Source organism: Oncorhynchus mykiss, chromosome 2, assembly GCF_057628025.1.
Source record: "Oncorhynchus mykiss isolate SJ-2025 chromosome 2, ASM5762802v1, whole genome shotgun sequence".
Taxonomy (NCBI): Eukaryota; Metazoa; Chordata; class Actinopteri; order Salmoniformes; family Salmonidae; genus Oncorhynchus; species Oncorhynchus mykiss.
This window is the reverse complement of record NC_143023.1, coordinates 73236943-73263766: the sequence shown is the minus strand read 5'-3', so window position 1 is coordinate 73263766 and position 26824 is coordinate 73236943. Positions and strand designations below refer to the sequence as shown.

General features: G+C 41.8%; 1 protein-coding gene across 7 annotated transcripts in view; it reads left to right on the top strand.

Annotated features, from left to right (window-relative positions):
• The first annotated feature begins 1761 nt into the window (after positions 1-1761).
• scaper (S-phase cyclin A-associated protein in the ER) overlaps positions 1762-26824 on the top strand; it is a 116052-nt gene continuing 90989 nt past the window's right edge. For 4 of the 7 annotated variants that reach the window (XM_090206745.1, XM_021571194.3, XM_021571178.3 and 1 more), the window contains exon 1: positions 1762-2135. In XM_090206745.1, the coding sequence (XP_090062871.1) occupies positions 1959-2135 (177 nt within the window). In that variant the 5' untranslated portion in view covers positions 1762-1958. Of the gene's footprint in view, positions 2136-21908; positions 22398-26824 lie in introns of those variants that run through there. The other 3 variants (XM_090206750.1, XM_021571203.3, XM_021571186.3) reach the window with 1 other exon arrangement.

Here is a 26824-nt window from a genome sequence, read left to right as displayed (position 1 = left end):
GAAACAGTGTTTAACCCCTTTACAATGAAGATCTGTGAAGTTATTTGGATTTTTACAAATTATATTTGAAAGACAGGGTCCTGAAAAGGGACGTTTCTTTATTTGCTGAGTCTATATGGTAATTTTAGTATACTCCAAGCGCAGTGTCCTTTCAGTTGAGTGTACTAGCATTCTTCTGTCTACCGGAAGTTGATGCTGTTGCTATGCAACTTCTTGCTAGCTCGTGGTAATGTCTGGAGCGGAATGGTATCAAATACATGAGCTGTGTCCGAATACCTATACTAACATACTTTATACTACATAATTAATGAGTATATTATACATACTATTAGGTAATTTTAGTATAGTGCAAACAAACATTATCCTTTCAGTTGAGTGTACTAGCGCTTCTTCTGTCTTCTAGAAGTTGATGCTGTTGCTTTGCAACTTCTTGCTAGCATAGTTAACAAATTACTAGCTAGACATCTTACGACTTCATTAGCAATGTACATTGACAACGCACAATGACTATACCACTTAGCTAAGCATGACGTGAATAATAAAGTCAATAAACGGTGGGTAGTTAGTTTGATAGCATATAGTTAATATACTGACAAGTTCGATGTATTAGTAGCCAACTAACGTTAAAGCTAGCTAACATACTGGTACAGACAAGCAACTGTAACGGATGTGAAATGGCTAGCTAGTTATAAAGTTATACTGTTACACAACTACTGTAATGATATGCTATGTGGTTAGTGTAGCAAACAAAGTCAGCCAACATTTCAAAAGTCATTACTTTATACCTTTGGATAGCATTTTCTTAACATTTGTCATAATTAGTTAAAGCAATGAATTTGTATCCCCTCTCTTTCGGACTTCAGCTGCATATTTCCCTCCATTTTCTTCAAATCTGAAAAAGTTGTGAAGCCACGCCCATTTTCGGAAGAATTGCATTATGGGCACTAAAAGCACGGAACTCTTCCACCTTTATTTAACTAGGCAAGTCAGTTTAGAATACATTTTACAATGACAGGCCTACCACGGCTGAACTCTCCCCTAACCCGGACGACGATGGGCCAATTGTGCGCCACCTTTTGGGACTCCCGATCACAGCTGGTTGTGCGATACTGTGCCTTAGACCGCTGTGCCACTCGTATCTACTGCTTGTATAGTTCGTATTTTGGCGAATGTAGTAAGAATCCGGGAACTTTGGGCATACTAACTATATCCATACCATGACCAATAAGCATACTACATACTCAATTTATGTCACAAGTAGTAAGGTTAGTGCAGTTAGTATGAATATTTGAATACAGCTATGGTTTCCATGTGGTTGATGCCATTCCATTTGCTCCAGCCATTTATGAGCCATCCTCCCCTCAGCAGCCTCCACTGATACCAAAGTTTGGCTGACAGTCATTGAGCCAAAAAACGATGTGCCTACTCTTAATACTAGGATATTGCTTGGCTAGGATGAAAAGGCTCTGAATTTCCATGAAATACGTAATTTGGTGACAATTCTGAAGTCAGACGCGTTAGCTACAGGCGACCGCCTGGCAATCTGTAGGAATAATTATCGTAAACAAACTTTTGCGTGCTTTTGTTCGAACAGTTTGGGTAAATATTTGGGCAATAATGATGAGGATGACAAGACGAGAACATCGACCTGACAATTTTGTTTGTTTTTATCCCGCCCATTTACTTGGTTGCCATGGTTGAAGGTTAACTCCTACCGGGGTAGCCCGAATAATGAGCTTTGTGATTGGTTTGTATTTCTTCAGTTACCACCAAACCAATTAATGATTGGATATCCTATGTGTCTGTCATAAATGTGATCATACTCCTGTAAAATGCTAGGTTGCTTTTAGCTGTCAGTGGTGTTTTATGTCGTTTCCATCAACGCCGAAAACGCGACAAGTGAGATAATTTTCAAATAAAATAAATTTTACCCCAAGAATTGAATTACATTTACGTCAATGTCAAAAGACAGTCGCCACGATGGACGACGGCGTGGCGCTGGTCAACACCGACTCGGCCCTAGAATTGGACAAGGGCAAGGCGGAGACGGGAGGGAGAGGTCTGGCAGCAACAGCTCTGGATCCTCGCATGGAGGAGGGAAAAGCAGGAATACTCCCATAACCGTTGCCTCGAAGGTAGCTAGCTCTATTTTCAAGTTATACTGTATAATACACCAGCAACGTAAGACCGCGTTTAGCCAGCCAACAAAAATAAACCTATTTAGCTAAGGGTTTTTAGGCTGGGTTTCTGTGTAAGCACTTTGTGACATCTGCTGATGTAAAAAAAGGCTTTAAATACATTTCATTGGTTGATTAATTGATCGCGTGCTAGATAGTTAGCTAACTGGGCTACTAGTGTCGCTATTCTGTAGCGTTCGTTATGTTGTCGCTAACTCCGCTCAGCTGAAACCCAGGCTATTTTTTACCTAACTAGCCAACTAAAGTAGCTAATGGTGTGTTGAGTTGCAGGCCCTTTCGATAGGGGTTTTATTCCTTTTGTCCAAAGTAAATAATATTTTCTTGTATCGTTATGTTAACTATACGCTACCGGTTAAACATTTTAGGATCAAGGTTTATTTATTAATTCTTTTTTTTTACCATTTTCTACATTGTAGAATAATATTGAAGACATCAAAACTATGAAATAACACATGGAATAATTTAGTAAACAAATCAAAATATGTTTGAGAGTCTTCAAATAGCCACCCATTCCCTTTGACAGCTTTGCACACTTTTGGCATTCTCTCAACCAGCTTCACCTGGAATGCTTTTCCTACAGTCTTGAAGGAGTTCCTACATATGCTGAGCACTTGTTGGCTGCTTTTCCTTCACTCTGTGGTCCAACTCATCCCAAACCATCTCAATTGGGTTGAGGTTGGGTGATTGTGGAGGCCAGGTCATCTGATGCAGCACTCTCCTTTCTTGGTCAAATAGCCCTTCTGTGTTTTGGGTCATTGTCCTGTTGAAAAACAAATGATAGTCCCACTAAGTAAAAAAACAGAGATGAGATGGTGTATTGCCGCACAATACTGTGGTAGCAAAGCTGGTTAAGTGTGCCTTGAATTCTAAATAAACCACTGACAGTGTCACCAGCAAAGCACCCCCACACCATAACACCTCCCCCTTGCTTTACGGTGGGAAATATACATGTGGAGATCATCCATTCACCCACACCGTGACTCACAAAGACATGGTGGTTGGAACCAAAAATCTACAATTTGGACTCCATACCAAAGGAAACATTTCCACCGGTCTAATGTCCATTGCTCGTGTTTTTTGGCACAAGCAAGTCTCTTCTTATTGGTGTACTTTGGTAGTGTTGTCTTTGCAGTAATTCGACCATGAAGGCCTGATTCACGCAGTCTCCTCTGATCAGTTGATGTTGAGATGTGTCTGTTACTTGAACTCTGAAGCATTTATTTGGCCTGCAATTTCTGCGGCTGGTAACTCTAATGAACTTATCCTCTGCAGCAGAGGTAACTGGGTCTTCCATTAATGAGGCGGTACTCATGAGAGCCAGTTTCATCATAGTACTTGATGTTTTTTGTTACAGCACTAGAAGAAACGTTCAAAGTTCTTGAATTTTCCGTGTTGACTGACCTTCATGTCTTAAAGTAATGATGGAATGTAATTTCTCTTTGCTTATTTGAGCTGTTCTTGCCATAATATGGACTTGGTCTTTTACCAAATAGGGCTATCTTCTGTATACCATCCCTACCTTGTCACAACACAACCGATTGGCTCAAACGCACGAAGAAGGAAAGAAATTCCACAAATGAATTTTTAACAAAGCACACCTGTTAATTGACTACCTCATGAAGCTGGTTGAGAGAATGCCAAAAGTGTGCAAAGCTGTCAAGGCAAAGGGTGTCTATTTGAAGGATCTCAAATTTTTAATATATTTTTATTTTGTTTAATGCTTTTTGGTTTCTACATGATTCCATGTGTTATTTCCTAGTTTTGATGTCTTCACTATTATTCTACAATATAGAAAATAGTAAAAAATAACCGTTGAGCTGCAAATAGAATAGAAAGTAAATATGATTTAGTCTAGGCCTATTCCACTATCTAAATATGCCATTCTGTTGTGTTATTTAATTGCCATATAATTGCATAATTTATTTTTACAACAGCGTGGGGATCCTGTGGGTATCATGTAACCTAACGAATCACACCTTTTCCAGTATTTGGGAGCACGGACTGTAAAGCCTTAAATTAAGCATTTTGACTGTTTTTGCAATTTCCACTCTGAATGTAGGCTTGTTATAGCCATTTGCGTTGCACAACCCCATCACGCAGAGGCTATATCCATATAAATAAATGAGACAAAACAAAATATTGACTAAGTCTTGGCTATAACCTGTCCTGAGTGAAATAACCATGGAGTCCCAAATGGTCAAGACTATCTATAGCCTATTCTTATTGCCAGATATGTTTTCCCTATAGGCCACTGCATGTGCTTATTCAACCATTTTGTTGAAAATGTATTTAGACGCTATATTTAGAACCCTGTGAGCTAAATCAAAATCAAATCAAATTTATTTATATAGCCCTTCGTACATCAGCTGATATCTCCAAAGTGCTGTACAGAAACCCAGCCTAAAACCCCAAACAGCAAGCAATGCAGGTGTAGAAGCACGGTGGCTAGGAAAAACTCCATAGAAAGGCCAAAACCTAGGAAGAAACCTAGAGAGGAACCAGGCTATGTGGGGTGGCCAGTCCTCTTCTGGCTGTGCCGGGTGGAGATTATAACAGAACATGGCCAAGATGTTCAAATGTTCATAAATGACCAGCATGGTCTCAATAATAATAAGGCAGAACAGTTGAAACTGGAGCAGCAGCACGGCCAGGTGGACTGGGGACAGCAAGGAGTCATCATGTCAGGTAGTCCTGAGGCATGGTCCTAGGGCTCAGGTTCTCAGAGAGAGAGAAAGAAAGAGAGAATTAGAGAGAGCACACTTAAATTCACACAGGACACCGAATAGGACAGGAGAAGTACTCCAGATATAACAAACTGACCCTAGCCCCTGACACACAAACTACTGCAGCAAAGATACTGGAGGCTGAGACAGGAGGGGTCAGGAGACACTGTGGCCCCATCCGAGGACACCCCCGGACAGGGCCAAACAGGAAGGATATAACCCCACCCACTTTGCCAAAGCACAGCCCCCACACCATTAGAGGGATATCTTCAACTACCAACTTACCATCCTGAGACAAGGCTGAGTATAGCCCACAAAGATCTCCGCCACGGCACAACCCAAGGGGTTGAGAATCGAGGCAGAGAATCCCAGTGGAAACCGGCCAGGCCAGGCAGAGACAGCAAGGGCGGTTCGTTGCTCCAGAGCCTTTCCGTTCACCTTCCCACTCCTGGGCTAGACTACACTCAATTATATGACCCACTGAAGAGATGAGTCTTCAGTAAAGACTTAAAGGTTGAAACCGAGTTTGCGTCTCTGACATGGGTAGGCAGACCGTTCCATAAAAATGGAGCTCTATAGGAGAAAGCCCTGCCTCCAGCTGTTTGCTTAGAAATTCTAGGGACAATTAGGAGGCCTGCGTCTTGTGACCGTAGCGTACGTGTAGGTATGTATGGCAGGACCAAGTCAGAGAGATAGGTAGGAGCAAGCCCATGTAATGCTTTGAAGGTTAGCAGTAAAACCTTGAAATCAGCCCTTGCTTTGACAGGAAACCAGTGTAGGGAGGCTAGCACTGGAGTAATATGATATTTTTTTTTGGTTCTAGTCAGGATTCTAGCAGCCGTATTTAGCACTAACTGAAGTTTATTTAGTGCTTTATCCGGGTAGCCGGAAAGTAGAGCATTGCAGTAGTCTAACCTAGAAGTGACAAAAGCAAAAGCAATCTTTCTGCATTTTTGGACAGAAAGTTTCAGATTTTTGCAATGTTACGTAGATGGAAAAAAGCTGTCCTTGAAATGGTCTTGATATGTTCTTCAAAAGAGAGATCAGGGTCCAGAGTAACGCCGAGGTCCTTCACAGTTTTATTTGAGACGACTGTACAACCATTAAGATTAATTGTCAGATTCAACAGAAGATCTCTTTGTTTCTTGGGACCTAGAACAAGCATCTCTGTTTTGTCCGAGTTTAAAAGTAGAACGTTTGCAGCCATCCACTTCCTTATGTCTGAAACACATGCTTCTAGCGAGGGCAATTTTGGGGCTTCACCATGTTTCATTGAAATGTACAGCTGTGTGTCATCCGCATAGCAGTGAAAGTTAACATTATGTTTTCGAATGACATCCCCAAGAGGTAAAATATATAGTGAAAACAATAGTGGTCCTAAAACGGAACCTTGAGGAACACCGAAATGTACAGTTGATTTGTCTGAGGACAAACCATTCACAGAGACAAACTGATATCTTTCCGACAGATAAGATCTAAACCAGGCCAGAACTTGTCCGTGTAGACCAATTTGGGTTTCCAATCTCTCCAAATGAATTTGGTGATCGATGGTATTCTAAGCAGCACTAAGGTCTAGGAGCACGAGGACAGATGCAGAGCCTCGGTCTGGTGCCATTAAAAGGTCATTTACCACCTTCACAAGTGCAGTCTCAGTGCTATGATGGGGTCTAAAACCAGACTGAAGCATTTCATATACATTGTTTGTCTTCAGGAAGGCAGTGAGTTGCTGCGCAACAGCCTTTTCTAAAATTTTTGAGAGGAATGGAATATTCGATATAGGCCGATAGTTTTTAAAAATATTTTCTGGGTCAAGGTTTGGCTTTTTCAAGAGAGGCTTTATTACTGCCACTTTTAGTGAGTTTGGTACACATCCGGTGGATAGAGAGCCGTTTATTATGTTCAACATAGGAGGGCCAAGCACAGGAAGCAGCTCTTTCAGTAGTTTAGTTGGAATAGGGTCCAGTATGCAGCTTGAAGGTTTAGAGGCCATGATTATTTTCATCATTGTGTCAAGAGATATAGTACTAAAACACTTGAGCGTCTCTCTTGATCCTAGGTCCTGGCAGAGTTGTGCAGACTCAGGACAACTGAGCTTTGAAGTATAACGCAGATTTAAAGTGAAGTCCGTAATTTGCTTTCTAATAATCATGATCTTTTCCTCAAAGAAAGAAGTTCATAAATTTATCACTGCTAAAGTGAAAGCCACCCTCTCTTGGGGAATGCTGCTTTTTAGTTAGCTTTGCGACAGTATCAAAAAGGAATTTCAGATTGTTCTTATTTTCCTCAATTAAGTTAGAAAAATAGGATGATCGAGCAGCAGTAAGGGCTCTTCGGTACTGCACGGTACTGTCTTTCCAAGCTTGTCGGAAGACTTCCAGTTTGGTGTGGCGCCATTTCCGTTCCAATTTTCTGGAAGCTTGCTTCAGAGCTCGGGTATTTTCTGTGTACCAGGGAGCTAGTTTTTTATGATAAATGTTTTTAGTTTTTAGGGCTGCAACTGCATCTAGGGTATTGTGCAAGGTTAAATTGAGTTCCTCGGTTAGGTGGTTAACTGATTTTTGTCCTCTGGCGTCCTTGGGTAGACAGAGGGAATCTGGAAGGGCATCAAGGAATCTTTGTGTTGTCTGTGAATTTATAGCATGACTTTTGATGTTCCTTGGTTGGGGTCTGAGCAGATTATTTGTTGCAATTGCAAACGTAATAAAATGGTGGTCCGATATTCCAGGATTATGAGGAAAAACAGCTAGGGTCTCTTTAAGGGGAGGCCTATAATAAGAACAGTTATAAAACACAAATCGAGTTATAAAAGTATTCTGCAAGACACCAGTACCCAAAATTATAGCCTAAATTGCAATGCCTATAAGTTGAAGGCCTGTTTTTTTTTTTTTAATTTTTTTAAATATTTGGGTAGGCCTAAATAAAACATTGAATTATTAAAGTAATAGGCTAAAAAACTTTGGAGAATTGATGGCTAAGGCTATTCTCTTTGATTTTGTTCCTATTGCAACTCAGACATATTACAGAATGGATGACATTCTCACTGACTAAACTGAAGGACGAAATCAAATCTAATTTTATTGGTCACATAGATGTTGATGCGAGTGTCGCGAAATGCTTGTACTTCTAGTTCTGACAGTGCAGTAATATCTAACAAGTAATCTAACAATTTCCCAACAACTACCTAATACGCACAAATCTAAAGGTGTGAATGAGAATATGTACATATAAATATATTGATGAGCCATGGCCGAGCGGCAGTTAGGAAAGCTAAGGCTAGCTTTTTCAAACAGAAATTTGCATCCTGTAGTACAAACTCCATGGAGAATAAGAGCACCTCCTCCCAGCTGCCCACTGCTCTGAGGCTAGGAAACACTGAACCGATAAATCCACTATAATTGAGAATTTCAATAAGCATTTCTCTACGGCTGGCCATACTTTCCACCTGGCTACCCCTGCCCCGGTCAACTGAGCGGCACCCTCCACAGCAACCCGCCGAAGCCCCCACCATTTCTCCTTCACCCAAATCCAGATAGCCAATGTTCTGAAAGAGCTGCAAAATCTGGACCCCTACAAATCAGCAGGGCCAGACAATCTGGACCCCCTCTTTCTAAAATGATCTACCGAAATTGTTGCAACCCCTATTACTAGGCTGTTCAACCTCTCTTTCGTATCGTCTGAGATCCCCAAAGATTGGAATGCTGCTGCGGTCATCCCCCCCTTCAAAGGGGGTGACACTCTAGACCCAAACTGCAACAGACCTACAGTGGGGCAAAAAAGTATTTAGTCAGCCACCAGTTGCCAGTATTTAGTCAGCCACCAACTTGCACCAGTTGTGCAAGTTCTTAAAAAGATGAGAGGCCTGTAATTGTCATCATAGGTACACTTCAACTATTGACAGACAAAATGAGAGAGAAAATCCAGAAAATCACATTGTAGGATTTTTTATGAATTTATGGTGGAAAATAAGTATTTGGTCAATAACAAAAATGTATCTCAATACTTTGTTATATACCTTTTTTTGGCAATGATAGAGGTCAAATGTTTTCTGTAAGTCTTCACAAGGTTTTCACACACTGTTGCTGGTATTTTGGCCCATTCCTCCAAGCAGATCTCCTCTAGAGCAGTGATGTTTTGGGGCTGTTGCTGGGCAACACGGACTTTCAACTCCCTCCAAAGATTTTCTATGGGTTTGAGATCTGGAGACTGGCTAGGCCACTCCAGGACCTTGAAATGCTTCTTACGAAGCCACTCCTTCGTTGCCCGGGCGGTTTGGGATCATTGTCATGCTGAAAGACCCAGCCACGTTTCATCTTCAATGCCCTTGCTGATGGAAGGAGGTTTTCACTCAAAATCTCACGATACATGGCCCCATTCATTCTTTCCTTTACACGGATCAGTCGTCCTGGTCCCTTTGCAGAAAAACAGCCCCAAAGCATGATGTTTCCATCCCCATGCTTCACAGTAGGTATGGTGTTCTTTGGATGCAACTCAGCATTTTTTGTCCTCCAAACACGACGAGTTGAGTTTTTACCAAAAAGTTATATTTTGGTTTCATCTGACCATATGACCTTCTCCCAATCTTCTTCTGGATAATCCAAATGCTCTCTAGCAAATGTCAGACGAGCCTGGACATGTACTGGCTTAAGCAGGGGGACACGTCTAGCACTGCAGGATTTGAGTCCCTGGCGGCGTAGTGTGTTACTGATGGTAGGCTTTGTTACTTTGGTCCCAGCTCTCTGCAGGTCATTCACTAGGTCCCCCCGTGTGGTTCTGGGTTTTATGCTCACCGTTCTTGTGATCATTTTGACCCCACTGGGTGAGATCTTGCGTGGAGCCCCAGATCGAGGGAGATTATCAGTGGTCTTGTATGTCTTCCATTTCCTAATAATTGCTCCCACAGTTGATTTCTTCAAACAAAGCTGCTTACCTATTGCAGATTCAGTCTTCCCAGCCTGGTGCAGGTCTACAATTTTGTTTCTGGTGTCCTTTGACAGCTCTTTGGTCTTGGCCATAGTGGAGTTAGGAGTGTGACTGTTTGAGGTTGTGGACAGGTGTCTTTTATACTGATAACAAGTTCAAACAGGTGCCATTAATACAGGTAACGAGTGGAGGACAGAGGAGCCTCTTAAAGAAGTTACAATTCTGTGAGAGCCAGAAATCTTGCTTGTTTGTAGGTGACCAAATACTTATTTTCCACCATAATTTGCAAATAAATTCATTAAAAATCCTACAATGTGATTTTCTGTATTTTCTTTTCTCATTTTGTCTGTCATAGTTGAAGTGTACCTATGATGAAAATTACAGGCCTCTCATCTTTTTAAGTGGGAGAACTTGCACAATTGGTGGCTGACTAAAATACTTTTTTCCCCCACTGTATATCTATCCTACCCTGTCTTTCTAAGGTCTTCGAAAGCCAAGTTAACAGATTACTGACCATTTCGAATCCCACCATACCTTCTCCGCTATGCAATCTGGTTTCAGAGCTGGTCATGAGCGCACCTCAGCCACGCTCAAGGTCCTAAACAACATCTTAACCGCCATCAATAAGAGACATTACTGTGCAGCCGTATTCATTGACCTATCCAAGGCTTTCAACTATGCCAATCACCACAGTCTTATTGGCAGACTCGACAGCCTTTGTTTCTCAAATGATTGCCTCGCCTGGTTCACCAACTACTTCTCTGATAGAGTTCAGTGTGTCAAATCGGAGGGGCTGTTGTCCGGACCTCTAGGGTTCAATTCTCGGGCCGACTCTCTTCTCTGTATACATCAATGACATTGCTCTTGCTGCTGGTGATTCTCTGATCCACCTCTACGCAGACGACGCCATTCTGTATACTTCTGGCCCTTCTTTGGTTGGACACTGTGTTAACTAACCTCCAGACGTGCTTAAATGCCATACAACTCTCCTTCCGTGGCCTCCAACTGCTCTTAAATGCAAGTAAAACTAAATGCATGCTATTCAATCGATCACTGCCCGCACCTGCCCACCCGTCCAGCATCACTACTCTGGACGGCTCTGACTTAGAATACGTGGACTACAAATACCTAGGTGTCTGGTTAGACTGTAAACTCTCCTTCCAGATTCACATTAAGCATCTCCAATCCAAAATCAAATCTAGAATCGGCTTCCTGTATCACAACAAAACGTCCTTCACTCATGCTGCCAAACATGCCCTCGTAAAACTGACTATCCTACCGATCCTCGACTTTGGCGATGTCATCTATAAAATAGCCTCCAACACTCTACTCAACAAATTGGATGCAGTCTATCACAGTGCCATCTGTTTTGTCACCAAAGCCCCATACACTACCCACCACTGCGACCTGTATGTTCTTGTTGGTTGGGCCTCGCTTCATACTCGTCACCCCTAAAGCCAATTCCTTCTTTGGTCGCCTTTCTTTCCAGTTCTATGCTGCCAATGACTGGAATGAACTGCAAAAATCACTGAAGCTGGAGACTCATATCTCCCTCACTAGCTTTAAGCACCAGCTGTCAGAGCAGCTCACAGATCACTGCACCATAGCCCATCTGTAAACAGCCCATCTATCTACCTCATCCCCATACTGTATTTATTTATTTATCTTGCTCCTTTGCACCCCAGTATCTCTACTTGCACATTCATCTTCTGTACATCTACCATTCCAGTGTTAAATTGCTATGTTGTAATTACTTCGCCGCCATGGACAATTTATTGCCTTTAACTCCCTTACCTTACCTCATTTGCACTCACTGTGTATATACTTTTTTGTTTTCTTTTTTTCTACTGTATTATTGACTATGTTTAGTTTATTCCATGTGTAACTCTGTGTTGTTGTAAGTGTCTAATTGCTATGCTTTATCCTGGCCAAGTCACAGTTGCAAATGAGAACTTGTTCTCAACTAGCCTACCTGGTTAAATAAAGGTGAAATAAATGTCAATAAAATAAAATAGGCAAGGTGCAATAGATTATATAAAGTATATGTAAGAACTGTAAACATTATTAAAGTGGCATTATTTAGAGTGGCATTGTATAAAGTGACTAGTGATCCAGTTATTTAAGTGACCAGTGATTGGGTCTCAATGTAAGCAGCAGCCTCTCTGACTTAGTGATTGTTGTTTAGCAGTCTGATGGCCTTGAGATAGAAGCTGTTTTTCAGTCTCTCGGTCCCAACTTTGATGCACTTACACTGATCTCACCTTCTGGATGGTAGCGGTGTGAACAGGCAGTGGCTCAGGTGGTTCTTGTCCTTGATGGTCTTTTTGGCCTTCCTGTGACATCGGGTGCTGTAGGTGTCATAGAGGGCAGGTAGTTTGCCCCCGGTGATGTGTTGTGCAGACCAAACCACCCTCTGGACTCTTCAACTGGGCAGCAGTGTTGTGGCATAATTGCCATATGATTGCATAATTAGACCACTGCAACAGAGTTGGTTTGAAGTGTGGGAATAAGTTTATGCCCGATTTAGCCTACATTTAAGCTCTCCTTTGATCATTTCTAAGTCCATATGTTCAAGACCCGATTCATATAAATTATTTTAAATTCATATTAACCCCTCCTACAGAATATGCTTTGGCAAGATTTTGAGTGATGAAATCAATGTCAAAATATTCTGTCAAAAAATATTTTGAGTGGCAAAGACTCCAATGGTCATACATAATTCATAGATTCACCAAACATCTGTTATTATTCTGTTTCATTTTTCCTGGTATATCCTCCTGGATATGTTTCATTATTCCTGGTATATACTACTGGTTATGATTCATTATTCCTGGTATATCCTCCTGGATACGTTTCATTATTCCTGGTATATACTGCTGGTTATGATATGCAGACAGAGCCCAGAGAATGGGATGGTGCAATAATGAATTAGTAATATGTTACTGACCGCTTTGATTCGGTCTTATGTAGCAAAATGTGTAATTATTTTTTATATTCGATAAAAGCAGAGACACAGGGCTACAACATTGTATATCATACACTGCATTTGAGGAACAATGGGAAAGTAATTCTGCTTTGAATGTTGATAAACTTGTAACCCCACTTTTGACAAAAATGGGCCTTGAATCGTTTTGGTACACCTGTTGGCAAGCTCTTCTTTGTCTACACACATTCAGCATTGTTCACACCCTCTTAAGCCAGTCCCACCCATCTCTTTATGGATTCACAAGTGAGGTCATGTGCTAAACAGTGAGTAGTGTAGTAAAGAGTAAGTGTAAAAGTAGTAGCCTACATTAAGGAACAATTCAAGGTAAACAAAGTGTCCGGATACAAATATTTTATAAATATTAGATGATTCTTACCCAGACACACTTGTTTAAATTGATGGGTCATGTGAAAGAAATGCTATAACCCCCAGCCACATCTTGCTAAGTGGATGGGTCTCTACAGAAGGTGTAAACTGTACAGCAAAATGGTTACTTGCATAGTAGCAAAATCAAAAATAGTGTCAATATAAAAATGTGTCAATACCAGTAGAGAGAGAACATTATGTACAAGAACAATAACCATATCAGTGATACTGGTGATAGATCAGTTATATGCATACAGTAAGGGGTAAAGTGGCTGAGCAGCAGGATAAAAAAAAAATGGTAGCAGCAACGTGTGTGTGTGTTTGGAGAGAGTCGTGAATAAAAGTTCATTTAAAGAGCATTTCTCTCTGTGGGTCCAACCCCAAGAAGTTCTGGAAAACAGTTAAAGACCTGGAGAATAAACCCTCCTCACAGATGCCCATGTCCCTTAACTTAGGGATCCCTAAGTGCGAATCATGCTCGAATGCCGTTAGCGGAATTGATTTGACAACATCCAGTGAAATTGCAGTGTGCCAAATTCAAGCTACAGAAATATCAATATTCAACATTCACGAAAATATAAGTGAAATGCATCAAATAAATCTTGACTTCTTGTTAATCCAGCTGCTGTGTCAGATTTCAAAAAGGCTTTACGGTGAAAGCAGACCGTGCGATTATCTGAGGACAGCGCCCCGCATACAAACACATGAAAATAATTTTTCAACCAGGCAGGTGCGACACAAAAGGCAGAAATAGCCATACCTTTGAATATCTTATTTTTTTTATCTGAAATGTTTCAGTGACACAAAGAATGGTCGTTTTGTTCGATAAATTCCTTTATATCCCAAATATGTCCATTTATTTGGCGCGTTTGATTCAGAAATACACCGGTTCCAACATGACTACAAAGTATCTAATAACTTACCTGTAAACTTGGTCCAAACATTTCAAACAACGTTCCTAATCCAACCTCCGGTATCCTAAAATGTAAATAAACAATAACATTTAAGACTGAATAAACTGTTTCTAATACCGGAACGCAACAAATGCACACAACAAATGACTAAAGCCCTTCAGAGTGACACCTATAAAGAACAGCCCTACTTCTTCATTTCTCAAAAGAAAAACATGGATCAATTTCTAAAGACTGTTGACATCTAGTGGAAGCCATAGGAACTGCAATCTGGGACCTAATAAATCAGGTTTCCCATAGAAAATCATTGGAAAACACAATGACCCCCCCAAAAGAAATTTCCCTCTGGGTTATGCTCGGGGTTTCACCTGCCAAATCAGTTCTGTTATACTCAGACATTATTCTGACAGTTTTAGAACCTTCAGAGTGTTTTCTATCCAAATCTACTAATCATATGCATATCCTAGCTTCTGGGCCTGAGTAACGTGCAGTTTACTTTGGGCACGCTTTTCATCCGGACGTGAAAATACTGCCCCCTATCCCAGAGAGGTTAACTCTTAGGGATCCCTTCACCCCCATTCCCGCTCGGGTCCCGTTAGCGCGCCAAATTCAAAAACAGAAATACTCATAAGAATTCTTTAAACATACAAGTGTTATACATCAAAATACAGCTTAACTTCTTGTTAATCCAGCCACAGTGTCAGATTTAAAAAAGGATTTACAGCAAAACCGGTGCGACACAAACATCAGAAATGACTATATAAATCATGCCTTACCTTTGAAGATCTTATGTTGGTATGCCAAAATGTCCCAGAAACATCACAAATGGTCGTTTTGTTCGATAAATTTCTTGTTTATATCCCCAAAATATCAATTTCTATGGTGCGTTTGATTCAGAAATAAACCGGTTTCAACTCGCCCAACATGCCTACAAAGTATCTAATAAGTTACCTGTAAACTTGGTCCAAACATTTCAAACAACTTTCCTAATCCAACCTTAGGTATCCTAAAACGTAAATAATCAATACAATTTACGACGGGATAAACTGTGTTCAATACCAGACAAAAACAAAGTGAAGCACTTTCCAGGTTGCGCGCACCAAAATACTTGAGTCCCTCTGAGTGACACATGGAAGTAACAGGGCTACTTCTTCATTTCTCAAAAGAAAAACATCAACCATTTCTAAAGACTGTTGACATCTAGTGGAAGCCATAGGAACTGCAAGCCAATTCCTATTAAAAAGAGCTTCCCATAGAAACCTAAAAGAAAACACATTGACCTCAAAAAAAAAGATTTCCCAGGATGGATTGTGCTCGGGGTTTCGACTGCTAAATAAGTTCTGTTATACCCACAGAAATTATTCAAACAGTTTTAGAAACTTTAGAGTGTTTTCTATCCAAATCGACTAATAATATGGAAATCCTAGCTTCTGGGCCTGAGTAGCAGGCAGTTTACTTTGGGCACGCTTTTCATCTGGACATCAAAATACTGCCCCCTAGCCTTCAGAAGTTTTAACCAGGTAGGCCAGTTGAGAACAAGTTCTCATTTACAACTGCGACTTGGCCAAGATAGAGCAAAGCAGTGCGACACAACAGTTATACATAGGATAAACAAACGTACAGTCAGTAACACAATATAAAAGTCTATATATAGTGTGTGCAAATGTTGTAAGATTAGGGAGGTAAGGCAATAAATAGGCCATAGTGGCGAAATAATGACAATTTAGCAATTAAACATTGTAGTGATAGATGTGCAGATGATGATGTGTAGGAGGGATACTGGGGTGAAAAAGAGCAAAAATAAATAACAATATGGGGATGAGGTAGTTGGGTGGGCTATTTACAGATGAGCTATGTACAGGTGCAATGATCGGTAAGCTTTTCTGACAGCTTATGCTTAAAGTTAGTGAGGGAGATATGCGTCTCCAGCTTCAGTGATTTGTTCAATTCGTTCCAGTCATTGGCAGCAGATAACTGGAAGGAAAGGCAGCCAAATGAGGAGTTGGCTTTGGGGGTGACCAGTGAAATATACCTGCTGGAGCGCGTGCTACGGGTGGGTGCTGCTATGGTGACCAGTGAGCTGAGATAATGCGGAGCTTTCCCTAGCAAAGACTTATAGATGACCTGGAGCCAGTGGGTTTGGCGACGAGTATGTAGCGAGGGCCAGCCAAAGAGAACATACAGGTCGCAGTGGTGGGTAGTTTTTGGAGCTTTGGTGACAAAACGGATGGCACTGTGATAGACTACATCCAATTAGCTGAGTAGAGTGTTGGAGGCTATTTTGTAAAAGACATCGCCGAAGTCCAGGATCGGTTGGATAGTCAGTTTTACGAGGGTATGTTTGGCAGCATGAGTGAAGGATGCTTTGTTGCAAAATAGTATTGCTGAACAGTATTGTCTTTTATTGATGGCTGCTATGATATCGTTTAGGACCTTGAGTGTGGCTGTGGTGCACCCATGACCAGCTCGGAAACCAGATTGCATAGCGTAGAAGGTACGGTGGGATTCGAAATGGTCGGTGATTTGTTTGTTAACTTGGCTTTCGAAGAGTTTAGAAAGGCAGGGTAGGATAGATATAGGTCTGTAACAGTTTGGGTCTGGAGTGTCACCCCCTTTGAAGAGGGGGATGACTGCGGCAGCTTTCCAATCTTTAGGGATCTCGGACGATATGAAAGAGAGGTTGAACAGGCTAGTACTAGGGGTCGCAAAAATTTCAGCGGATAATTCGAGAGGGTCCAGATTTTCTAGCCCAGCTAATTTGTAGGGGTCCAGATTTTGCAGCTCTTTTAGAACAACAGCTAGGATTTGGGTGAAGGAGAAATGGGTGGGGGGGGCTTGGGCAAGCTGCTGTTGGGGTTGCAGAGCTGTTGACCGGGGCAGGGGTAGCCAGGTGGAAAGCATGGCCAGCTGTAGAAAAATGCTTATTGAAATTCTCGATTATTGTAGATTTATCGGTGGTGACAGTGTTTCCTAGCCTCAGTGCAGTGGACAGAACTTTTTGGAGTTTGTGTTACAGGATGCAAATTTCTGTTTGAAAAAGCTAGCCTTAGCTTTCCTAACTGCCTGTTTATATTGGTTCCTAACTTCCCTGAAATGTTGCATATCGCGGGGGCTATTTGATGGTAATGCAGTACGCCACAGGATGTTTTTGTGCTGTTGGGCAGTCAGGTCTTTTTTGAATGGGGCACACTTATTTAAGATGGTGAGGAAAACACTTTTAAAGAATAACCAGGCATCCTCTACTGACAGAATGAGGTCAATATCCTTCCAGGATACCCAGGCCAGGTCGATTAGAAAGGCCTGCTCGCTGAAGTGTTTTAGGGAGCGTTTGACAGTGATTAAGGGGTGGTGGTTTGACCACGGACCCATTACGGACGCAGGCAATGAGGCAGTGATTGCTGAGATCCTGGTTGAAGATAACAGAGGTGTATTTAGAGGGCAGGTTGGTCAGGATGTTATCTATGAGGGTGCCCGTGTTTACGGATTTAGGGTAATACCTGGTAGGTTCCATGATAATTTGTGTGAGATTGAGGGCATCTAGCTAAGATTGTAGGACGGCCGGGGTGTTAAGCATATCCCAGTTTAGGTCACCTAACAGTACGAAATCTGAAGATAGATGGGGGGAAATTAATTAATTCAATTTTTGGTGGCCTTGCAATGCCAGGATTCAGACACGGCTAGGACATCAGGGTTGGCGGAGGGCTTGCAAACCATTACAGACTACAAAGGGAAGGACAGCCGAGAGCTGCCCAGTGACATGAGCCTACCAGACGAGCTAAACTACTTCTATGCTCCCTTTGAAACAAATAACACTGAAACATGCATGAGAGCACCAGCTGTTCCGGAAGACTGTGTGATCACGCTCTCCATAGCCGACGTGAGTAAGACCTTTAAACAGGTCAACATTCACAAGGCCGCACAGGCATTTGCATACAGATTCACAGATGATGCAATCTCTATTGCACTCCACACTGCCCTTTCCCACCTGGACTAAAGGAACACCTACAGTTGAAGTCGGAAGTTTACATACTTGTTTTTCAACCACTCCACATATTTCTTGTTGACAAACTATAGTTTTGGAAAGTCGGTTAGGACATCTACTTTGTACATGACACAAGTAATTTTTCCAACAATTGTTTACGGACAGTATAATTCACTGTATCACAATTCCAGTGGGTCAGAAGTTTACCAACACTAAGTTGGCTGTGCTTTTAAACAGCTTGGAAAATTCCCGAAAATTATGTCATTGCTTTAGAAACTTCTGATAGGCTAATTGACATATTTTGAGTCAATTGGAGTTGTACCTGTGGATGTATTTCAAGGACTACCTTCAAACTCAGTGCCTCTTTGCTTGACATCATGGGAAAATCAAAAGAAATCAGCCAGGACTTCAGAAAAAAAATTGTAGACCTCCACAAGTCTGGTTCATCCTTGGGAGCAATTTCAGAACGCCTGAAGGTACCACGTTCATTTGTACAAACAATAGTACGCAAGTATAAACACCATGGGACCACACAGCCGCCATACCGCTAGGGAAAGGAGACACGTTCTGTCTCCTAGAGACGAACGTACATTGGTGCGGAATGTGCAAATCAATCCCAGAACAACTGCAAAGGACCTTGTGAAGATGCTGGAGGAAACGGGTACAAAAGTATCTATATCCACAGTAAAATGAGTCCTTTATCTACATAAGCTGAAAGGCCGCTCAGCAAGGAAGAAGCCATGGTTTACAACTGCACATGGGACCAAGATCATACTTTTTGGAGAAATGTCCTCTGGTCTGATGAAACAAAAATATAACTGTTTGGCCATAATGACCATCCTTATGTTTGGAGGTTAAAGGGGGAGGCTTGCAAGTCGAAGAACACCATCCCAACCGTGAAGCACGGGGGTGGCAGCAGCATGTTGTGGTTGTGCTTTGCTGCAGGAGGGACTGGTGCACTTCACAAAATAGATGGCATCATGATGAAAGGAAATTATGTGGATATATTGAAGCTACATCTCAAGACATCAGTCACGTTAAAGCTTGGTCGCAAATGGACATTGACCCCAAGCATACTTCCAAAGTTGTGGAAAATGGCTTAAGGACAACAAAGTCAAGGTATTGGAGTGGCCATCAAAAAGCCCTGACCTCAATCCTTTAGAACATTTGTGGGCAGAACTGAAAAAGCATGTGTGAGAAAGGAGGCCTACAAACCTGACTCGGTTACACCAGCTCTGTCAGGAGGAATGGGCCAAAATTCACCCAACTATTGTGGGATGCTTGTGGGAAGGCTACCCAAAAGGTTTGACCCAAATTAAACCATTTAAAGGCAATGCTACCAAATACTAATTAGTGTATGTAAACTTCTGACCCACTGGGAATGTGATGAAAGACATAAAAGCTGAAATAAATAATTCTCTGTACTATTATTCTGACATTTCACATTCTTCCAATAAAGTGGTGATCCTAACTGACAGGGAATTTTTACTAGGATTAAATGTCAGGAATTGTGAAAAACTGAGTTTAAATGTATTTGGTTAAGGTGTATGTAAACGTCCGACTTCAGCTGTACATGTCTAAACAAAATATCCCAAGATATGCTGTTAGCTAGCTAGATAGCATTAGGTTGCTGGTTCGCTAGCTAACATTACGTCACCCAGCAAACATCAGCAAACTGGATGCAGTTTATCACAGTGCCATCCGTTTTGTCACTAAAGCACCTTATACCACCCACCACTGCGACTTGTATGCTCTAGTCGGCTGGCCCTCGCTACATATTCGTCGCCAGACCCACTGGCTCCAGGTCATCTACAAGTCCATGCTAGGTAAAGCTCCGCCTTATCTCAGTTCACTGGTTACGATGGCAACACCCATCCGTAGCACGCGCTCCAGCAGGTGTATCTCACTGATCATCCCTAAAGCCAACACCTCATTTGGCCGCCTTTCGTTCCAGTTCTCTGCTGCCTGTGACTGGAACGAATTGCAAAAATCGCTGAAGTTGGAGACTTTTATCTCCCTCACCAACTTCAAACATCTGCTATCTGAGCAGCTAACCGATCGCTGCAGCTGTACATAGTCTATTGGTAAATAGCCCACCCATTTTCACCTACCTCATCCCCATACTGTTTTTATTTATTTATTTTTCTGCTCTTTTGCACACCAATATCTCTACCTGTACATAACCATCTGATCATTTATCACTCCAGTGTTAATCTGCATAATTGTAATTATTTGCCTACCTTCTCATGCCTTTTGCACACAATGTATATATAGACTCCCCTTTTTTCTACTGTGTTATTGACTTGTTAATTGTTTACTCCATGTGTAACTCTGTGTTGTCTGTTCACACTGCTATGCCTTATCTTGGCCAGGTCGCAGTTGCAAATGAGAACTTGTTCTCAACTAGCCTACCTGGTTAAATAAAGGTGAAATAAAATAAAAAAAAAAACTTTATTTTATGAATGTGAAATGTGAGATTTAATAGTATATATATATATATATACAAAAAAAACATTTTGGGGTGAGATGAACCTGCCAAAACTCTGAAAGGTATTATTGTACTTCAGAATTGCGACACACTATTGTTTCAAGCCTAAAATGTTATTCCGTTATCGTAACATGGTGTTTGAATGTTCATAGATGAAATTTCACATTTTACATTTCAGGTTTCACACATGGCTTTTCTTACGATCCTAACGATATGTGTGTTCAACCTTTTTGCAGCTGTTTGGCTCCATAGATTTTGTCCGACATTCACATTTTTTTTGCAATGCTTTGTCACCATGTGCTGACATAATATGCCAGTTGATAAAATTAAAACAGTAAAATACTTCACTCTGTAGTGTTATGTCAGTCATTAGGAAAAAACGTATTTCACTGGAGCTGTGGATGTACTTTCTAAAGATGGTTGTGCTCGGGTTATTGCTCCGACATAAAGTCAAAATTCTTAATAGATCCTGTTCAGCCATTTTTTTAGGCATTGCATTGTTTTCTATAAGAATCCCTGCTCACACTAAATATCTTGCTGCATACAGTGCCTTGCGAAAGTATTCGGCCCCCTTGAACTTTGCGACCTTTTGCCACATTTCAGGCTTCAAACATAAAGATATAAAACTGTATTTTTTTGTGAAGAATCAACAACAAGTGGGACACAATCATGAAGTGGAACGACATTTATTGGATATTTCAAACTTTTTTAACAAATCAAAAACGGAAAAATTGGGCGTGCAAAATTATTCAGCCCCTTTACTTTCAGTGCAGCAAACTCTCTCCAGAAGTTCAGTGAGGATCTCTGAATGATCCAATGTTGACCTAAATGACTAATGATGATAAATACAATCCACCTGTGTGTAATCAAGTCTCCGTATAAATGCACCTGCACTGTGATAGTCTCAGAGGTCTGTCAAAAGCGCAGAGAGCATCATGAAGAACAAGGAACACACCAGGCAGGTCCGAGATACTGTTGTGAAGAAGTTTAAAGCCGGATTTGGATACAAAAAGATTTCCCAAGCTTTAAACATCCCAAGGAGCATGTGGAAAAAGGTCGCAAAGTTCAGGGGGGCCGAATACTTTCGCAAGGCACTGTACCTCATTTGCTCGTAGCAAAGCTTATTTTGAGACTCTTACTCATTTGGCACAAAGTTGCAGGTGGCCCATGTGGGTTTGTGTTTGTCCTTCAGCCTTGTATGATTCATTGCAGGCGGACCATGTGGGTTTGTGCTTTCCTCCAGCCTTGTATGATTCATCCACTGCCAAGTCCAATCGGATGCTGCTTAGCCTCAGCCTCTCTGGCTAATGCAGGCTTACATTAGCACACTCCTTGAGCCTGCAGCTACAGTCATTTCTGGCAGTGGAGGACGGGTGCTGAGGGGCAGGCCTGTGAGATGAGAGGAGCTGTAAACACAGGAAGCAGTGCAGAGGAAAGGAGAGGAGACCCGGGTGAGTGGCAGGAAGGCAGACGGACAGCAGCAGCAGTGGTCTGCAGCACAGGCCCAGGGGCTGGATGCTAGCTCAGCACAGTGCTCCAAGCTCAGCCCTGATTACAAACGGAGCAGAAAGGATTGACAGCCCACTAAGCACCTGGCTGTCTCAATCACCATTTGTGGTGAAGTTGACACAGCTGGGCAAGTTGCTATAGAAGTGCTAGCTACACACGGTCTATTTTGATCCTGCTGTCAGATGATGATGTCACCTATCACAAGTGGCAATGCTGGGGAAACAGGTTGGCTGAAGTTGGCTGAAGTGGGCTGCAAAAATATGTCAGGGGTGGATAAGGACGAGGAACCTGCATACAGACTCTACTTCTATTCTGTATGTATTTTTTTAGCCATCTTTCTTTCTCTCTCTTCACTCCCCCCTCGTTCTGCATGTGTCTGTTTGTAAACCTGCTTTTTAAAAGGGTAACTCTTTTAAAACTACCCCAAGCTCTTTCCTGTGTGCATGTAGAGGCTGTCTGTGACCGAGTTGCATAACAAGACTGTGTATTCTCCATTTTAAATGGAGAAGTGCTGAAATAAACAACCTGCACTGTCTACCATAGTCAAGGCCAGGTGGCAGGTGCCATCAGCTGATTAAGTGGATCAGGAGAGCCTTTCCATAAGCCTTGCCTACCTCATGCTGTACAGCTAGGAGTCAGTCAAGATAGGCTTCCCTTCATGTCAAGAGTCATCTGTGATAAGATGGCTGCCAATCCCATGAAACGGTGTTAATATTTACTGTCAGCTGGGCGACGCATTTGCTATGATGGTAACGTAGCTTGCTATTTGTTAATTTCAGTGGGATTTGGCTACTCTGTTTGATGTGCAGCCTAGGGATGTTGGTGCTTGATCCTATTGTCCTTTGCTTCCTATGCTTTTCTGGTAAGAGAATGAAGCTGGGCATTTCCATCTAAAAGGACCCATGAGCACCAACATAGAAGCATGTCAAATTGGGTCTCAAATGAAAGCAAGGAGTGTAGGCTTGGGTGGTATACCGGGTATTTGGAAATGGCCACGAGATGGTTTTTCAATACCGTCAATGCTGTTGAAACTATTTCTTTGAAGTTTTTCAATAGATTTCATTCAAATTCATTTAATTTGAATTTGGCGCTCTGCAATTTCACCAGATGTTGTCAAATCGATCCCGCTAAAGGGATTTGATCCCTAAGAAGTTTTAACCTCTGCAACTAAACTTCACCCAATAACTTTTATGCAGTTTTGATCCTTATTCTTCTGATGAAAATGCGATGGAAACACATTGAACATTAGATTTGTATTCGGTACATGAAAATTTAAGTGAGAGTACATTTTTTGTGAATGAATAGCTCTCCGGGAAGAAGAAAGGCAGAGGTCTATGTTTCATGATTAACTACTAATGGTGGGATTGTGGTAAAGTACAGGAACTCAAGTCCTTTTGTTCACACGATCTAGAATACCTCACAATCAAATGATGGCCAAATTGCCTCCCTAGAGAATTTTCTTCGGTTTTCGTCACAGCCGTCCGTGTATATGCCCCCTCAAGCTGATACCATGACAGCTCTCAAGGAAATGACACCTTGTACAAAATGGAAACTGCATATCATGAGGCCACATTTATTATAGCTGGAGACTTTAAAGCAAATCTGAGGATAACTCTACCAAAGTTTTATCAACACATCGCCTGCAGTACTTGTGCTTCAAAAACTCTTGAATAATGTTACTCTCCCTTCCGGGATGGCTACAAGGCCCTCCCCCCAACCTCCCTTTGGCAAATCAGATCACGACTCCATTTTGCTCCTTCTTTCCTAAAGGCAGAAACTCAAACAGGAATTACCCATACTAAAGACTATTCAACGCTGGTGTGACCAATCGGAATCCACACTTCAAGATTGTTTTGAACACGTGGACTGGGACATGTTCCGGGTTGCCTCTGATAATAACATTGACGTATATACTGACACAGTGACTGAATTCATCAGGAAGTGTATAGATGTTGTTCCCACTGTGACGATTAAAACAAACCAAACTGTGGATAGGCCTATTTATATGCTTTATAATGCTATGTCTGGATTTGATTAGAGCTTTGATCGAAAATTCAAGCCTGACACGACCTGAGCCTGATGAGCCCTACATTAGACATTTTTAATGAGCCCATGCCCAAAAAAGCCCAAACAATTGTGCTGTTATCCAATACATACAGTGCATTCAGAAGGTATTCAGACCGCTTTTTTTGTTCTCATTAATCGACACACACTTCCCCATAATGACAAACCGAAAACATGTTTTTAGACATTTTTTGAAAAATGTATTACAATTAATTTATGTTAATTACGTTTCAGACCTTTTCCTATGAGGCTCGAAATTGAGCTCTGCTGAGCTCTGGTTCCATTGATCATCTTTGAGATGTTTCTACAACTGGAGTACGCCTGTGGTAAATTCAATTGATTGGACATGATTTGGAAAGGCACACACCTGTCTATATAAGGTCCCACAGTTGACAGTGCATGTCAGAGCAAGAACCAAGCAATGAGGGTCCAAGGAATTGTCCGTAGAACTCCGAGACAGCATTGTGACAGCATGTATCTAGGGAAGGGTACCAAAAAATGTCTGCAGCATTGAAGGTTCCCAAGAACACAGTGGCCTCCATTTATTCTTAAATGGAAGAAGTTAGAAACCACCAAGAGTCTTCCTAGAGCTGGCCGCCCGGCCAAACCGAGCAATCGGGGGAGAAGGGCCTTGGTCAAGGAGGTCACCAATAACGCAATGGTCACTCTTGACAGAGCTCCAGAGTTCCTCTGTGGAGATAGGAGAACCTTCCAGAAGGACAACCATTTCTGCAGCACTCCACCAATCAGGCCTTTATGGTAGAGTGACCAGATGGAAGCCACTCCTCAGTTAAAGGCACATGACAGTCCTCTTGGAGTTTGCCAAAAGGCACCTAAAGACTCTGACCATGAGAAACAAGATTCCCTGGTCTGACTGAACTTTTTGATCTGAATGCCAAGCGTCACATATGGAGGAAACCTGGCACCATCCCTACGGTGAAGCATGGTGGTGGCAGCATCATGCTGTGGGGATGTTTTTCAGCGGCAGGGACTGGGTGACTAGTCAGGATCGAGGGAAAGATGAACAGCGCAAAGTACAGACTGGGGTGAAGGTTCACCTTCCAACAGGACAACGACCCTAAGCACACAGCCAAGAGACTGAATGTCCTTGAGTGGCTCAGCCAGAGCCCGGACTTGAACCCGATTGAACACAATCTGGAGAGACCTGAAAAATAGCTGTGGAACGCAACGACGCTCCCCATCCAACCTGATGGAGCTTGACAGGATCTGCAGAGAAGAATGGCAGAAACTCCCCAAATACAGGTGTACCAAGCTTGTAGCGTCATACCCAAGAAGACTCGAGGCTATAATCTCTGCCAAAGGTGCTTCAACAAAGTACTGAGTAAAGGGTCTGAATACTTATGTAAATGTAATATTTCAGTTATTAATACATTTGCAAAGATTTCTAAACCTGTTTTTGCTTTGTCATTATGGGGTATTTTGTGTAGATTGAGGGGGGGAAACGATTTAATCTATTTTAGAATAAGGCTGTGACGTAACAATGTGGGAGAAATCAAGGGTTCTGAATACTTTCCGAATGCACTGTATACATCGAGAACAGGATTATCTATTTGGATGCTAATTGAATTGGAGTGAAAAAGACTGCGAGAGAGTGCTCTTGGGTGCACTGATTTTAAAGCAACAATATTTGAGTAATGGGCTGTTTGTAAAACTCTGCAGCTGCAATTAAAAAAATAATAATAATAATCTTGGTCTGACCTTAGTCGCTGTCACGAGCTGGCTACCACCCTTTTACTCATCCCTGCACCTTAGAGGCTACTGCATAGACATGGAAAACTGTTCACTTTAATAACGTTTACATACTGTTTAACCCATTTCATGTGTATATACTGTATTCTAGTCAAGTCCGTCCTATTCAACAATTGCTTTACATGTACTGTTTTATCCTATGTATTCTTCAGATATACTATGTATACTGGCCATAATGTCTGTGACGGAAAAGTCAATCACTGGCCGCGGGCAGTGTTTGGTATACTAACACACACACACTCATCTTCCCCTCCCTGCGACGTTAACTTGTGTCGACACAAGTTAACTTCGCTATCTTAGTACATACATTACAAACTTTATTCTTACCTCCCGTTTAGTAACAGTTTGTTATGGTATAAACAATATACAGACAAGCATTCATGTTTAAGTTAAGCAACATTTATTGTACTTATCAATGTTATGGATGAGCGCGCTGTTTGTTTGGTTCTGTTCCTCTTCTCCGTCTCTGTAGCTTCCGGGTATGCTGGGATAAGGACCAGAGCTATGGCAACCGAGCTGGCTTTGTAGTGACTGTCCCTATTGGCTCGTTCATGTGAATGGGCATATTGGAGGACACCATGTCAGTAGTGATGGGATTTTGTAAATGTGTTATATTGTATCACGAGAAATGGATTACAAAGGCGCAATGTATATAATTAATGTTTAGCTGAGTGGAAAATGTAGGCTTTGATGATGGTAATGGCTTCATTAATTAGTGTTTGGTATGTCCTGATGGGAGGGGCTTCCCCTACAAAAGGAGCGCCTCTCGCAGTTCAAAGGGGTGACCATTTTGGATTGAGCTGTTGATGGGGCAGCATTGTTTTTAGCTGTCCCATCATGTATACTTTTGATGGCAGTACTGTTGTTTCTCTTCCGGATTCACTATGTAAATAAACACCCTTGCACA